The sequence below is a fragment of the Oxyura jamaicensis genome, chromosome 1 (assembly GCF_011077185.1).
Source record: "Oxyura jamaicensis isolate SHBP4307 breed ruddy duck chromosome 1, BPBGC_Ojam_1.0, whole genome shotgun sequence".
Lineage (NCBI taxonomy): Eukaryota > Metazoa > Chordata > Aves > Anseriformes > Anatidae > Oxyura > Oxyura jamaicensis.
This window is the reverse complement of record NC_048893.1, coordinates 139945319-139962626: the sequence shown is the minus strand read 5'-3', so window position 1 is coordinate 139962626 and position 17308 is coordinate 139945319. Positions and strand designations below refer to the sequence as shown.

The 17308-nt window shown below is 35.8% G+C and overlaps 1 protein-coding gene across 3 annotated transcripts in view; it reads left to right on the top strand.

The window, feature by feature from the left end:
* UXS1 (UDP-glucuronate decarboxylase 1) overlaps positions 1-17308 on the top strand; it is a 54693-nt gene that overhangs the window by 17662 nt on the left and 19723 nt on the right. For 2 of the 3 annotated variants that reach the window (XM_035316897.1, XM_035316906.1), the window contains exons 5-9: positions 1407-1467; positions 6210-6390; positions 11761-11865; positions 13314-13373; positions 14640-14761. In XM_035316897.1, coding sequence (XP_035172788.1) covers positions 1407-1467; positions 6210-6390; positions 11761-11865; positions 13314-13373; positions 14640-14761 — 529 coding nt within the window. Of the gene's footprint in view, positions 1-1406; positions 1468-6209; positions 6391-11760; positions 11866-13313; positions 13374-14639; positions 14762-17308 lie in introns of those variants that run through there. The other variant, XM_035316916.1, reaches the window with a different exon arrangement.

Genomic DNA, 17308 nt, shown 5'->3' with positions numbered 1-17308 from the left:
TCTCTCACTAGAAGGAATAGCTTAAATGAAGGAATACCTTAAATGAAGGAAGTAAGGTTGCTGTTAGTGATCCCTGTAGTGCTGTGATACAAGGCAAGCATAGGTAGTGCCTTCTTTCAGGTTTTCTGTATAAGTAATGTTGGAAGATTCTGCTGCATATTTCGCCTATCCATGAAACTGAAAATGGTTTAACTCTGGGATGACAAGTTGTCACAAATAAAGAAGCACTGTGCTTTCTCTTAATTTCTATTGGGCCAATACTTCAAGCTAGAACCAGAGGAGATGCTTCAGAATCAGAAAGTGTAGTCAGTTCAGAGTCTGAGTACATGTAAGTGTAATCTCAGTGTGAACTGCTGATGTAAATGTCTCCTACTTACTACATCCAATTGTATCTCTAGCATGTGGGCTTCCTGGAGAAGAGTAACCACATTTCGATTTCTATCAGGTGTCACGCTGGTATTTAGTAAGAATAACACGAGCTATTGAAATATTGCTGGGACTAAAATGCTACTTAACTTTAAAAAATCACACCTTCTTCACACCTTCAATTGGAGGTATTTGTTGCCATATGTGGAGCCAGCGAGGGGGAGAAAAAGGTAACAATTCTGTTACTGTGTCCATAAAGGCATTTAAGGTTCTGAGCATCCATTTTGAAATTAAGAGAGCACCTGAGATTCATAGATAGCATAATTTTATTTTAGAATACTTTAGTTTTGATTAAATTATTCTAAAGATTGTGCAAAAAAAAAAAAAGTAAAGTGAAAGTAGCTTGTAGACCATTAAAACAACATCAGTCTGGTCATTTTTGAGAAGAAAAACAAGATTAGCTTTCAGACTGAATAAGATCTCTTGTTTGGAAAAAAAAAAAGTTGAAGTATTTTTAAGTGTTCTTAAAAACTTAAAAACTAAATGTTCTTAAAAATACTTCAGTGTTCTGCTTGTAAACATTACATTGACTTCAAACAACTCTTCTTAAAGTTTCAGTGTAATCAGTGTGGTAAGTTAATAGAATTTACTTTGTTTTCCAGATTTTTTTAGAAGGTTACTTGCTTTTCAAAACTTCAAAAAATAAAAATTAATTGCTCACGTTTTAAGGTTGTATTCTCTTGTGATGTCATGCCTGGCTCTAGTCCTGTTCTCAACAGATAGAAGAAGCCAAGTGATTCATACTTGAAAATGACTTAAGCAGAAGTTTGAAAACTCTTCTTGCAGATCAGTTTTTATATTTTTCCCAGTGCTTTAACAAAACATAGGTAATTTCTCATGTTGGTCTAGATTCTTCTTTAGATAAAAAGAGTAAGCATGGCCTTTGAGTATTGGGGATTGTCAGAATAATGTTTCATAATTCAAAGAAGCAAAGCTGAAAGTTACATGATTTTTCTTCTTTGTTTTGAATTGTTTTTTAGTTTCACCCAGAAATACCCACCAGTGAAATTTTTATCAGAAAAAGATCGTAAAAGAATCCTGGTAAGTTTGAACTTATTCAGGGGTTGTGCTTGGGAAATAAGAGTTCGGTGGAATGTAATCAGTCTTACAGGATTAATTAAAACCATGAGCAGGGTTAAAGTAAATTACTTTAGATGCTGTATGTGCTGTACAGGGTATAGGCTAGTGCTTCGCTTACACTGTGTTGATGTTTTCAAACGCAGCATATGGATTTTAGACTTGGGCTCTGGTTTAGAGGTTTGGCTTGCTGATTAAGCTTCTGTTCTCTGCTTCTAACAACATAGACCTGCATTACTAGTGTTCCCAGGTGGCTTAAACTTGCAGACTGGGAAACTTTAGGCACATCTTGGCAGAAAGCTTGTATGGTTGAATCGAACAAGTCATAAGGCTAGAAGAGCAGCTGCTCTGCAGTACTGTTAAGAAGGAGCAGTTAGACTGAGGTAGTGTGTATCTCTTCTCTGTTTCTGGTGTTTTGAAGCATCACAGACATTTTAGGGTGGGAGAGGAGGACAGGTTTAGTCAGGGCAAGGAATAGTCCAAGGCATCTTTAATTTCAGCAAATTGCTGTGACATCAGCTTTACAGTTTTGTCTAAACTCTTGAAGTTAGCAGCATCCTAAAATTTTTCTGGTTTTCGCCTGTCCTGGGCAAAAAAAGAATGTCCTCATTTCTGAGAGGTAGTGGAAGTATAGCTACTTAAGATATGTATTAAGAGCTTCTGCTTCTGTAGCAGATAGCAGAATCTATGACAAATTCCAACAAAAACTGCTCAAGTTTTGTGGTTTTGCCTTGACACTTCAAAATTTTGACAAAACACTGAAAAGATATAAGTAAAAACAAATTACTTTATTGCTATTGCAAAACTTCATAAAGAATGTGTTACTACATTTTATTAGTTTAATTTCATTTGTTTTCGGCTGCCTGAAGGGGATAGGTTTGTAGGCTCTCTGATTCCTTGTTGAAATTGGAAGGCGTAATGAGGAAAGTAACAGCCTTAATTCTGGAAAGTCCTAAATAGTGTGCTTATGCATGCAACTGTACCAATGTTACCTCAATGTCCTTTTTTTGGTATGATAAGGTGTTTACAAGAAAATTATCAATGTAAGCTGTTAATGGATTATGGAGCTCTTTACTGTTTTTTAACTTTGCCACTTGAAGATATTGGATATTTTGCTGAAGTTCATTGCTTCAAGAGAGATGGTTAGTAGATGGAATGGGAGTGTTTTCTGCAGACCTGGAGGTCAATAGCTGTTTGATCTCTGCATTCTGTAGAGATTAAATTATTAAAGAGAGAGCTGGTCAAAAGGATGAGTGAGTTGCATAGTCATTTCTTCTGTATTAAAGTTGGGAACTAGTTCAATGTGCACTCATTGGCGTTCACAAACCTGCTGCTCAAGTGGGCAGTCTCATTCATTTATAACATAACGTGTCATTGTGTAGGAAAAATATTCTTTTGAATAGTTGAATTCAGCATGTAGAAGACTTGTGTAGACCTTGCGTGGCGCTTGAAAATTTGTCAGGAATAAACAGAAAGAACTGGTGAGCCAAGTGAAGCTTGGTAGATGATTTGTTTCATATTTTGTTGATGCTATGTTTTTTTTCCCTAAACCATTCTAAATTTTTATTTTCCCTGAATGCGCTCTTCGGCTGCAAACCTGCAAATATCCACAACATTGATGTGAACAGACAGCAGTTCTAGCGGTTCTTTGCTTATTCTGTATCTATTTGCAGATGATTGCTGGTAGCAGTGGTATCTCAGCTAACACTGGATATTCCAGCACTTTCTTTCAAAAGAGCTTAAGTTCATTGAACTTCGTCCTGGGGTGTGTGTTTTGTCTGCTTGCTCGCTTCTCTGAAGTGACTAGGCAAAAGGCTTTCCTATGCAAGAGAAGGATTTCTGGTGATATTATGGATGAAAGCATTGGCGTAGGCTCAGTGTGTTGTGTGTTTTCTTTTTTTTTTTTTTTTCTGAATCGAATATGGTAGACCAGTAGAAACACAAAACAACAACAAAATTAATGCAATTTCCATATGGGACACTAGATGTTTTAAATCTGATTGCAGAGAGCAATAATAAACCTGTCTAGGAAATATACTAGTATTTAAGCACATCTACTGCAGAAAATTATTAGTATAGTTTGTGCCTTTCCATAGATGCTGAAGTTAAAAAGCATATTGGCACTATTAAGTAATTAATTATATTTTTAAATAAAGTTTTATTAAAGAATGTTTATTTAAGCCCCAGGTGCTGCTGTTTCAATTCTGATATGGAAATGATTCATGTACAGTATATGATTTTGGAGATGAATGTCATTGTAATTTGCAGGAAGTCATATTTAGAAATGAAGTACATTAACCTTGCTTTTATAAGCAATTACAGGAAGGTTATGTTGAGAACTTCAGTGAAAAATCATCTTTTTAACGTAGCCTCAAGTAACGATAAAAATTAATTTATGTAGTTGTTTACTTTTCCAGGGGAAATTCAGCTCCTTTTCCAGGTAGTTCATTATCAATACCTATGGAATTGGCATGTTAATAAAGCTAATACAGATCTATCACAAAAACAACTTACAGATTTAAAGGAATTGTAAACTTCTTTCCAAACAAAATTGGTTTGTGCTTTCCCCCCCCCCCCCCCCTTTTTTTTTTTAATCTTATTTTTTGCTTGCATGTAACAGAAGAGTGCTACTATGTGCCTTTTTTGTTTGGGTTAGGAGATGGGAAAGAAGACACCTTCAGCATGTTTTGCTACGCTGAAGGCATATAGCAAACATTGAATTTGTCTTGTCTGGAATGCTGGAAATAGAAGTAGCAGCAGGGAATTTTGTTGGGCCTCAAGGAATAGGGAAGGAATAGGTTCATAAATTTTACAGGAAACTTTGGTTCTGGTCACCCCAAAAAAGCAAACCCCTTGGAATGTTCAACAAGGTCACCGCTCACTCCCAAAACAGGATAAGCTTATGGCAATAAGTTTTCTGTGCATTTATTTTTCCCTTAGTATGTGACATTACCTGGCAAAGGGCTGTCCTCGCTCAGTTACTGCCCTCTCTGTGCTCATAGCATTCTGCCAGAAACCTGTTCCTCCTTCCTGTCTGTTGGGGGATTGTGGAAGCTCTGACTTCATTGCTTTGGTTTAAAAAGTGTTTCTCCTGAGTCTTCTTTCTCCATCAGGTTTGTCAAGGAACTGAATCACATACTGAATCTGGAAGCAAACCCAAAAGAATACCAAATAGGCCAACGAAGTGGTTCTTTTATTAAGTGGTCCATACAATAGACCACTTAATAATAGTGGTCTATATATGTGGTCTATAATACTTAATAGTACACCAATAGCCATGAGTTTTTAATATGAAAAAAACAAGTGTGGGAAAACAAGAAGTAGAAGGCTGGGTTTTAGAGAAGAAAACAGATACCAGTCTTTTTTTTTTTCCTTTTCATTTTTTGTTAGCTTTCTATCTGCCTTTCTTTCCTGATTATGAAATTAAAAAAAAAATCTGCTCATCTGGCGTTTTCAGCAGTGGATGGGGGAGAGAGCAGGATAAATATCTTCACTTTGTACTAGTCAAAGCTTAAGAACTTCAGGCATTTATATCATTATGTGCACAGTGCTTGGTCATTGCAGCACACCATCCATGCATTAGATTCCTCTTTGACAGTGTCACTATGCCCTTTTATTTGGCTAGTTGTCACTGCAACTGAAGAATGGAAATGAACAGCTGAATCAGCTTTTCAAAATGTAAATTTGATCATGTACTCGTATAATATAGCTGATGCTACATTGGGCTTTTATCTTCATTCTTTGAAAGTGTTTGTATGTCACCTCTTTCTCAATTCTTAAAAACAGCTTATGAAGTGCAGAGAAAGTGATTGCTTCCATAGATATGTCTGTTGGGATGTGTCACGCAACTTGGAGTCCTACTATGTGCAGTGTTGACTGCTTGAATACTCTGTTAGTGATTTTTGTTGTTGTTTACTCTTAATGAGATACAGAAAGGAGGAAAAATAAAACTTGATTACTTTAATATGGAACAAGAGCACTAGATTTAAAATATTTTATTTCTGCTAATTTCTTTACAGTAAAAACATCATAAAGTTCCAAGACAGGCACGTGTTGTATGTCAGACTAAGTGGTACAAGAGGCTGCAAACAGAACGATAGGATGTGCGTACACATCCTGTCATAATGGGGTTGTGGATGCATTAGAACAGAAAAGGAATAGTTTTGGTTTTAGCAGCTGTTTCAGATGAGGTCTTATCTGAGGCCTTTCACCTCTGAGAGGTGAAGGAATTTGTAGTACTTAGAACACCCAACATGCCTTCTATTTAAACGAGACAGAAGCTGGGGTTGACATTTCTAATGTTATAGATCTTGCACAAAAATGGTATGGACTGTTTTTCTCAGAAAGGGGAATAGTAGAGAATTCTCCTATCTTTTTGGGTCTTTTTAGATCTCTCTCTTGCATAAAAAGGGCACAATCCATTTTGAAGGAAAAAAGGAAAACATTCTAATCTGAAAAAAGTGATTTTGTTGATGCGAATAGTTAACTAAACTCATAGGCTGACAGTGATGAAGCACATCAAGCATCTCTTGAAATTCTAGATGCCCTAAAATATTGGGTAAAAAAAATTGAACATGGAAATGGAGTTGTTTCCCCTGGAGTAAGCAAGGATCTGAGAGCTACTGTTCTTTTGTTTTCATGCTGTAGACTTTGTCTGGTGTTTCTGTAAAAAGAAAACGAAATTTATACCAACTGTCCTAACGCAGATAACTGGAGGAGCAGGGTTTGTGGGTTCTCATCTTACTGACAAACTAATGATGGATGGCCATGAGGTTACAGTTGTGGACAACTTCTTTACGGGCAGGAAAAGAAATGTGGAGCACTGGATTGGTCATGAGAACTTCGAACTGATAAATCATGATGTCGTTGAGCCGCTGTACATTGAGGGTGAGTAGTTTCTACCTTGGTATTTGCTCTTGGATGTGCTCTATGCCGATAAGCATGTCTGTAAAGAAATTATCTTTGGGCACTGACTTCTGGATTGATCTGTTACCTGTATACTTTATTATTAGCCTAGTTTCTGTGACCAGCGTGGGGTGAGAGGTTAAGAACACTTGTCTGTGAAATCCGTTCTTCCTTTCTGATTGAATGGGAGGAGGAAGTTTTTAATATCTCCTTCACATGACTGATTTTGTGAGAAGACAAGATGCCAAAAGGTCAGTCTGTCTGTCCCATCCATTGCCTCATGTCCCTGTGTGCATGCTTGCACACACAGAGTCTGGGGTCTGTGTGCCATGAGCTGAGAAGCTTAATTCAGGAGTCTAGTTACTGTAGACTGCATACATCTACAACTGTGAATGGTCAGTTGAGAGGAACATAAGATCTTTCACAGAGCAAGTCGACTTACTTTTATTAGTTACCTTACCTTTCTTCTATGGAAAACAGTGCTCCTAGTTTAGGTATGAGCATTCCACAGCTTGTGGAATAGGAAAATGACAGCATTGAATTCCTGCAGGTTTCAACAGAAAATGAAAAAAACATGATGCTTCAACGATGGAGAAGTAACTCAATGTCTACACTTATTATAAGCCTCAAACTGTTATGCCAAATTGTAAGGCAACATTAACACAGCAGTATTTAAAAGAGGTGTATTAGTAGTCTTCTTTGGGAATATATCAATATATAGTGAGTGAGTCAATGAAAAAGTTACTGTAATTCTGCTGGAGTTCTGGTGGAGTTCTCCTTTTCTTTAGACTTCTGTAGCAATGTAATTGTTCCATTTGTTAAAACAATGGATCTGAGGAGGTCTTTTTCCTCCATTTATTACTCATGCTGTAGTCTAATGGGTCAAATTTCACAGGAAAAACCTCTAGTAATTGCATCTCTTGTACTATTGCTTGTCATGAATTCCTGACAACAGTACTGAAACAGTTCTGCAAACATGTTACTTCTTTGTTCTGATAATGCATTGATTCAGTTACTGTCTGTTACTTTATTTCAAACTTTTGTTTCCACTGGTGGGATATTATTGGCTCCAGGTGCTGGTAGTTAATACCTCAGCCAGATCAACTTTCCTAATTCCCCTACATTACTTTCTTCCTAACTGATTACACTCAAGAACTTTTCAGAGAATTATCATTTGATGCTCAATTATTGGGCACTAATGAATGTGAATTCTGAGTTCCTTTTGCTACGTGTCCCATTCTTTTTGTAATAAAGACGCATTAATTCTTCATGTTACAGTGATAACATTATAACATTATTCAGTAGGCAGTTTATTGAATTTCTTCTCATCCTCCAACAACATAAATTAAACCTAGTGTAGCCAAATATTAAAATAAAATTGGCTAAAAAATAAGATAAAATTAACTTCAGTATATCAGTATAGCAACTGATAATGTTTTGTTCAAGTTTAAAAACGGTACAGGGTTTGGTGTCCAGCATAGGAAAGGAGGGGAAAAAACAAGTTGAGGAAATGAGGAATAGTTATTGTAACAGATTTAAAAAGTCTTCTCTTTTTATTCTGACATATGGATAAATACCTCTTATTTTAGTCCCTGGTAGTCCTTTTCACTTGGAAATAGAAATCAGAATGAATGAGAAGTCTTAAAGGTTTTCCGCTAAGGAACTCCTATTTATATGCTGTCCTGTTTGAACAAGTTCATATATGGATGATTAACACTTGAATTCCAGAAAAAGTAATTGGTACTTTATTTTGGAAGGAGACCTCATTTCTGATCTAGAAAGAACAATGTCTATGCTGTTGACATGGAAAGTGAATTTAGTTTGAAGATGTGTAGCTTTCATTAAATCTCTTGATGAATTATTTAGCTTCATAGTGATGCTAACGTAGTATCTGTAAGTACTTACTTTGATCCATGACACATAAGGTGGCACTCGGCATTCTTGGATCTTGATCTGGGCTGGCCAGACAGAGTGGTATACCACCAAGATACATGTTTCATGTCTTCGCCCTGTGATAACTATCGTTAACTGTAATGCTGAATGACTTTGTCTTCCTCCAGTAGAATTTTTGTTGCTGTAGGGTTTGGGGAAGGTATCAGTAGAGAACTCACAAGGACCATGTAGCTTTCACTTGACCTTTACAAGGAGAAATGCAAAGGCGGTGAATTCTGTAATTAAAGTAGTTTATGAATCTCAAAAGGCAGGAAATAATCAAAAACAAAATGTGAAAAGAAAATTTCTAAAGCTTTGCATAATAGTTATGTGAACACTTTTTTTTATTGTACTTGAGTTGTGCGTTCATGAAGTACCTGGGATTTTTAAAGCGATTTTCTTTCCAGCCTAACTGTTGTGTCAAGGTTTAAAAGGTTTAATCCACTAATAAACTTTTTTTCTTTTAGTCCAAGATGACAACTGTCTTTTCTAAAGGGTTATGTATAAAGAAAGGAATCTTTTCTATTATATTGAAGGAAAAAAGTATAGAAATCCACCTTTGTTTCATTTTTTACCTCTTATTCTTTACGTTATTTAATATTACAGGCTTCACAAGATGTTTACTTGAGAGCACTGTGGATCGTGTTCCTATAAACTTTAGTGTAAAGAGACATAGCTGTTAGTTGGAGAACAGAAGAGAATGAATGGATAAGCTGGTATTTCTGTGATCTATCCCACGTCTTGGTAACAGATAGAATTGTATTAAAAACTACCAAATGAAATTTTAGATTAAATGTATATAGGACAGAAATAATGTACTTAATTAGTTTACACAGGGACTTGAGGATTAGTGCTCCTGTTCATACTCATCTTTGCACTAGGGTTGACTGTGTGTCTGCAGAAAAAAAAATATGTAATTTTTAAATGATTTCACTCATCCTCTGAAGTATGTATTTCTGCTGTGAAATATCATTTTACTTGCATAAATGGGGTGGAGGCAGCTGACTTCAATGTGGAGTTACAAGATACTAGTCCTACCACAAACTTGGGCATCTAAAAGCAATTGGTATTTCTGTCCTCATCATTAAGGTCTGTTTATCTGATTTTTAGCTATGGGAGTTGAATAAGAAAACATCAGACAGGAATGCATAGCCCATATCCTTCTCCCACTGGCTTTTCTTCTTCCTGCTTCCTCAGCAGCCTTTGGAAGCCTTAAAACAAGCATACCAACAACTTTCTACAGCTAATTAAAAATGGCTAGAAATACAAACTAATTTTCTTAATGTTAGCAATGAATCAGACAGGTCTGGTTAGAGCCATGTACTGTACAACAATCAAGTGCAAAATGATTCTGTGGGGCTCTGATCTTGGCCCACATTATTAAACCTGTGCCACCAACATATTTTTGCTACAGAATATTTGGTACTGCCTGGGCTTGGTTGTCATTCCTGCACCACCTCCGCCACAGTCATCTGTTTAGTGACTATCAACATTCTGCCCCTCTTGGAAGAGGCAAGGCAAAAAAAAGACTCTGAGGCTAAAGCCAACAATGTCTCCCAAAATGTATGTTATATGAATATCAAAATCAGTGAAAATTATAAATTGACACAAATTCAAGCATATAGTTGAACTGAAACAGAGCTTAAGTTTCTAAAGACTTGACATGGAGTAAGTGCAGTTTCTGTTCACAACAGATTTCCGTTTTGTGAAGCTTTTATTCAGTAGATGCATTTGTAACTAAGTCATTTCTATTTTTGCAATGTCTTGCTTTGCTTGAAAAGAATCTGGTCTCTTAAAAATTCAAAACTTGCCCTTTAGACTTGAGGTGTCACAAAGTAACTCAAACTAACTCAGACCTTGTAAACATACCTTCTCCAGTTTAAGCCTTTCCTGGTCAATATTTCTTTATTTTATCACTGGTCTGGTAAAGTGCTTGCCAAAATACTTCTTGCTGCTGTGTTCACAGTTGCTGACAGCTCTAGCCCCTGATGTGAGGTTTTAATAATCTTGCTTTAATAATCTTTAACTTTTTTTTTTTTCTGTTCTTTTTTTTTGGTCCATATCCATTTATTTCACTGTTGTGACCACATCTGCCAAAATACCATCCCTCTAGTTCTCTGGGCTGTTTTGCCATCTTGTAGGCAGCTGATCACCTGTAGATATTAAAGTACGTTGACCAAAAAAAACAGGGCAACATAAACATATTTGGGGGTTGAAATTAGATGATCTTTATGGTCCTTTACAACCTAAGCCATTCTATGATTCTATAAGAACTGAATATATTTTGTGGCACCAGCTTGAAAAAACTGACTGCTTTAGTGCTGACTCTTCTTTAAATAAATAAATAAAACTTTCCTTTTGTTACACAAAAGGACTGACTCTACCTTTTTTCCATCCTCTATTCTAATTCTTACTTCTCGACTACTTTTCTTGGATGACCTTGGTAGGGGACTTATTTTTCTTTCTTAAGCATCACTATCTCTCACTTGATCTTAATATTGTTGGCATTTGCTTATCCATGCTCTCTTTCTTTTAAGTAGTGCTAACTAACCGTGATTTGTGTTACAAAGAAGATAGACACTTTCATATTTACATTAGCTGAATTATGAAAAGTTTGCTGTCTGTGTTTGTTGAATATTGGATACTGTTGGTATGAACAAGTCTAGTTTTTATTTCTTTGTATTATAATTGACTTCTCATCCCTGTAATATTTCCAAGCTTGTGTTCTTATTTTCAGCAGTGAAATTTGCAGCCTGCTGTAGTGAAGCTGGTCCCAGCTTTAGGAGATTTGACTAAGATTTCCATCATTATCTATTGTAATCACATACTAATATAATCTAAATGTAATGTAATCTAAAATCCTATGTTATCCGTAGTACAGCATAGAATGCTTGTGGAACAAATGCAGTGGATAGTGGAAAATTGAAAAAATTAAATGTCCATATCTTGGCATGTCCCTCACTGTGTAACTACTAAAATACAAATCCTCATAGTATTAAAAAAATGTTTCTGCCGTCTTTGTTTGGGATTCCGTGTGGGGGGAAAAAAAATATTCTGAAGTTGGTAGTCACTTAAAAACTTGAGAATAAGAAAATAATTCATTCACTTTTGCAGCTTTTTAATGTTACTGAAGTACTCATTGCTAAAATTTGTGCAAGTGAAAAATCTCAACAGACTTCTGGTTTTTGTGTCAACAGTGTTGATATGCATTATACATTAGCTATTGTTTTACTAAAACTTAAGTCTTGATGTGGTACAACAGGTTTGCAAACACATCAACTATAAGTAGCAACATATGAATTGAGTTCCAATGTAAGGAAATGCAGAAAGAAGTACTTGTATCTCAACTAATGCTTCCTCATTTAATATATCACATGGAAAAATAATGTTTTCTTTTCTCCCCTCTCTGGCTTTCTGTAGTGGACCAGATCTATCATCTAGCGTCTCCTGCTTCTCCTCCCAATTACATGTATAATCCTATAAAGACACTAAAGACCAACACTATTGGGACATTAAACATGCTGGGTAAGTGGAAATCTTTTTTCTTCTTACTTATTGACATCGTTACATTAATATAACCTGTACATCGGTATTAGGGGGAGTCAAATGTGAGTAAAAAAATTGCTTGAGTCAAAGGTGGTAAAAAAAAATTGCTTGTTTAAGAAAAAAAAAAATCTCCTCTTTGAAGACTTTTGTGCTTTTCCTTTAAATGTATCTGCAAATGAATTCATGGTCTGAATTCTGGGGTAGACCTATGTGGTGCCAGGAGTTGGACTTGGTGATCCTTATGGGTCCCTTCCAACTTGGGATATTCTATGATTCTATAAACCCTGACAACAAGCAAGCTCAGCTAGCAAAGCAACAGAACTTCATGCCTGTAACTTGGCTATGGAGTAATACCTGTGCTGTAATTATAGAAAGTGCAGTTAAGAATGTGGGATTTTTATGGTGAAGTTATGCCAGTGACTGCACTTCTCACCTTGGTGACTGCAGAACAATCCCACATTGGCCATGAGTGACTGGGCCTTTCCACCACAGCAAAGACTGAACTAGATGGGACTGCGCTTGGTCTGTAAACCCCAAACTTAAGAGCACTTCTCCCTCTTGTGCACTCACTCCTTGGCCAGCAAATACGGCAAGGACATTTATTATCTAGCTTCACACTAGATAATTGCAAGGCAAAACTTTCAGCTTTCTCTGTTGGTTTTGATGCTGGGAATGGGCCTGTAAAAAGAAGGCATCAAGCCTTTGCTACTTTTTCCTCCCATCTTTAATCTATTTGGCATGTGTTGCAACTTGAACTGGCTGTCAGTGATCCTGAGAGTGAGACAAAAAAGACTGCTGGGCCCTAGCCGATCTCACATTTGATATCCTAGTGGGTAGAATTAAAATAATTAAATGAATTAGATGAAAGATATCTTTGATTGGCCATGCCAACTTGAAGGCCATAAGGGCATTGAAATGGAAGGCAGAGTAATCTGAATAGCTGGGTAAGATCACCCAGGCTGTTTAATGGAGCAGTAATTATTTTTTTTTTAAAAAAAAGGAAACTGATAGTATTTGTTGTATAACATGTTATACAGAATAAGATTCTTTATGTAGCCTAACTTTCAATTTCATGAATCATGATACAGTATGTTATTTCTAGATTCTGGTTTCATATTTGGAATGGTTTATGTTTCCTTGGCCTTTATTTATGTGTGATATACTAAGTTCTTAGATCTTAGCTTGATGTAACATTTAGTTAACCAGAACTGAACGCATCACTTGTGGATGTTTTGCTGTTTCTCAAGTCTCCTAGCTTGAGATTGGGAGCTGCAGATGTGATTTACAGCTAGATTTATCTAGTGAGAGAAATTGAATTCTCTTTAAAAACAATGCAAATCGGGATCACAATAAAGCAGTTAACATGACTGAAGGATTCCTGTGCTTGCTCAAATTATGTTCTTCTTTTCCTGTTTCCCAAAATATAGGATTAGCCAAACGTGTTGGAGCACGGCTGCTACTGGCCTCTACATCAGAGGTGTATGGAGGTAAGAAAGATTAAAAAAATATATCGAGCTCTTGAGATGCAAATATTAAAAGGTATTTACAGACCTTTTGATGAATTACAGATATTTATCACTGTCTTAGCTTCAATTCTTCATCAGATGTACTTATCAGTTTAAAATGTGGGCATTAGTACTTGCTTTAAATATCTCTAGTAAGAGCAGTGGAGGAAGGCTTGGACTGCTGTTTGCAATTTTCCTGTGTCTGTGTTTATGGCTCTTTTTCAAAGGGGCTTGTAGGGGAATTTTGAGTGTTGAACCCTAATTAAGATCCAGGTGCCATAATGAAAACTTGTGAAGAAAGATCAGTTCAGTAGCAAACCTGCATTTCTTTTCCCAGTGTACTTACAAATTATATTCTTATGATTCAGCAATAGCCCTAGTGCAAAAGACAAGGGCATGAACTCCAATCTGAGAAAACAATGATTGTGCACACATGCTCTTGCAGTGTTTCTTAAAATTTAGTATTCAGCAATGGTATCATATATCTTCTTCCTTTTGCTATCACTAAGAAGTAAAGTAGTGAGAGAATTACCAATAGAACTGCTAGTTGGATGCAACAAAAATCTTTGATAATTTCTTGCACTGTACAACAGACTGTGTGCTTAACAGAGAAACTTCCTGCTGTTGTGAACTCCTGCTTAATGGTTAATAGCAGTGTTGCAAGGGTGATGGAGATACACAAGCACGGGCACCTGCTCAACATTAGTAGTTGTGGCTTTAAAAAATAGCCAAGCAAACAAAAAGTACTCATCTCTGTAACAAGATGCAAAGATGCAGTGCAGATTTGGGGGGGAAAAAGAGCAGAATGACAAAGAACATACCTCAAGGTATACGCTTTTGGTGGAATAGCTTAAGAAGAATCAAAGCATATACCCAAGCAAGAAATCAGAACTGAACCTATAATGTTTACATGGAATTCTCTAGGGTTGTATTTGTGTCTTTGAGGTAGGTAAACTTTGCACAGAAGAGCTAAATTTAACCCTCTGTTCTCATTCTTCTATCAGAAAGCACAGGGCTCTTGTTTGCTTACACTTGGCTATCTTACTAGAGTCTTACATGTTCTATAATTGTCATTTTTCATGATTCTAGAGAATATGCTTTTAATGAGTTATGTTGAAACTTATTTTTTTAATGCACAGTTCAGAGAGAATCTATTAAACTGTCTAACATCAGTGATCCACCAGAAGATTCATTATATGTAATCACCTTTTGAATAGAAGATCATTTAAGGTGTTTTTTCCTCCATAGATCCTGAAGTTCACCCTCAAAATGAGGATTACTGGGGCCACGTGAATCCAATAGGTCCAAGAGCCTGCTACGATGAAGGAAAGCGTGTTGCAGAGACCATGTGCTATGCGTACATGAAGCAGGTATTAAATTTGTATCAGATTTGGAGGATTTTCTACAATAATGAAGACCAAATGTATGGCAAAACCGCAGTATGTGTATTTAGAGGTAGGAGAGCAAAAGAAAATGTCTTGAGTAGGAATGTTCATCCTGTGGATACAAAATCTGTTTTTTCTTTAACGCAGTTTTATTGATTCTATATTCTGTTATTTCAAATGAGCAGTGTTCTTCAAGGAAATGTGCTTTAGTCTTCTTGATAGACTTATTATGTCTCTCAGTGTAATAGTTTTTAGTCAGATTAAACTAAGATGACCTTACTAATTTGGGAGCCAGATAAGAATTGCTCTAAGTTGGTCTTGTGCGGAAATGCTTTGCTGAATAGGGCAGTTACTGATAAACGTGGGACATTTAGTGAGCATAATTGAAATCAGAATATATGGGTAAAAATGAGGAAGTTCTTTAATGGGTACACATACAAGAGCAATTTATTCTAAATTGCTTTAGAAATGCCTTAAAAATAGGTAGGTATTAATATAGCCCTTAATGAAAGATATGAATTCTCAGTTACGTAAGACACTTTTTCAGCCGAATACAATAACTTGAGGATTAAAATGGAGTTAAAAATATATTTTTGAAATGACACATGGCAATTTCCCTAGGTTTCATAATCAACAAGTAGAAACTCCTAGCTAACTAACCCAGCATTGACTCTTTACATGCATGTGAATCTTATTTAAAGCTATTCTACTGCTCTCTGGGAGACTATTCAATTAGAAAATGTGGCACATTAAAGAAAACTGTACCCCTGTTTCATGGTGTTTACAGCTTTGATATACAAAGGTAAAAATCAATCAAACATAGTATATTCTTTAGAATTCTAAACCTTTAATTAAGAAAAATTTAAGTGCTGTTAAAAAAAAAAACAAAACACACCTTGAAAACAGAATTAAACTTAAAGTAAAGAATTTAAGGGTGGTATTTTAGTACAGAGGATGTAGCAATTTTCACTTAACTCTTCAGCCAGACAAAAGGAAAGGAAATTCTTACAGTTCATGTCTACTTTTTTCTCTTTTAAATCATTAAACATTATTTTAAAATATTAAATCAAAGTACAATGTGGTTGTACTGCTTGTGTTCAGAATGATGTCTTCTATATTTCACTGTAGAAAAATGTTCCTCATGGGCTTGGAAATAATGGATATTACAGTTTTTAACAAGAAATTCTTGTTCTGTAGGGTACCGAATTTTCTGCGAGTTTGTGGTACACACTGCAGTATTCTTTTAGAAGGGCAATACTGTAGGTCATTTATAAAACCATGGGCCTTGCCTCTTAAAGCCACAGGATGAGTAATGATATTATCCCAAAAATTCTATGCAGGATTTACAAAGAGTTATAAAGGTTTATAAAATGGAACTACTGTGCACACATACATGAATTGAAAACTAATGACACAAGTTCTCTATCCTGTGGGTGGCTTTGTGAGATATACCTTGTACTTTATTATAGATTAGGAGTCTACCCAAGCTTGTCACACCTGCTGAATATTCTGAAATATTTTTGATTTTTTTTTTTTAGATGAAAGATTTTTTTTTTAGTGGAAAGGTCTGACTTCTACTATGAAAATGAGGATTCTGCTTTTGGGGGGGAGGGGTGTGAGGTAGGAGTGTCCTAGCACAAAACAATCATATTTACAGGATTTCAGGATGGGGGATGAGGCCAGGGGAAGTTTAAGCACGTAATATTGCAGCGTAAATTTTGTGCTTTGTTCAGAAGTTGTCATTCAGTGTGCATTTAACTTTTTATAAAAATACAGTTAGAATTATGGATTTGCCTAGAATTCCAAAATTCATGAATGCTTCAACTCTATGATTTAAATACTAGTTAGAATCTGACACTATCTGCATGGCAGGAATCTGGTACATTTGCTTAAACATGTTGTAAATACAAACTCGTACCATTTTAAATGCTTAGCATATTAAGAGTGTTTTGTGAACTAGATTTAATGTGTCTTCTTATACTATTCATATGGTAGGAAATTCTCCAGATCTGAAGCTATACTTCAGCTCACTGTGGAGTGGTGCAGAAAATTTTTAATAATCTTCCACTTGTTTCATCCTTTTTTTTTTTTTTTTGCATATCGACTGCAACTTTACAAGCTTCAGTGCTAGCAAGTGGACTTAGCTTACAAGATATGATGATAGTTTCCAAATTGCCTTAGAATAATTTTTCTAAGTTTTTCTCTAATTAAGAATTCCGTCAAATGCCCTCCTCAGAGTATAGAGTGAACTGAGTTACGATAACCAAATATTAAGTATTACCTTCTTTAAATGGACAAGGGTTATGGTCTACTTGATAGAATAATCAGGACTGTAAAGATTCAAGAAGAAAAAGGCAAACTAGAGGTAAAGTTTGTTTTGGTAATGTGAGAGGATAACGCGCACAAACTGATGCTGAAATCAGTTAATTATAGAAATGCATTGCAATTGCAACCCTAGAGTGATTTCCTGTTGTATATTGAGTTGCACTTTTTTCTCTAATCTTTAATTCACAAAGTGAGTTGGTTTTAGTA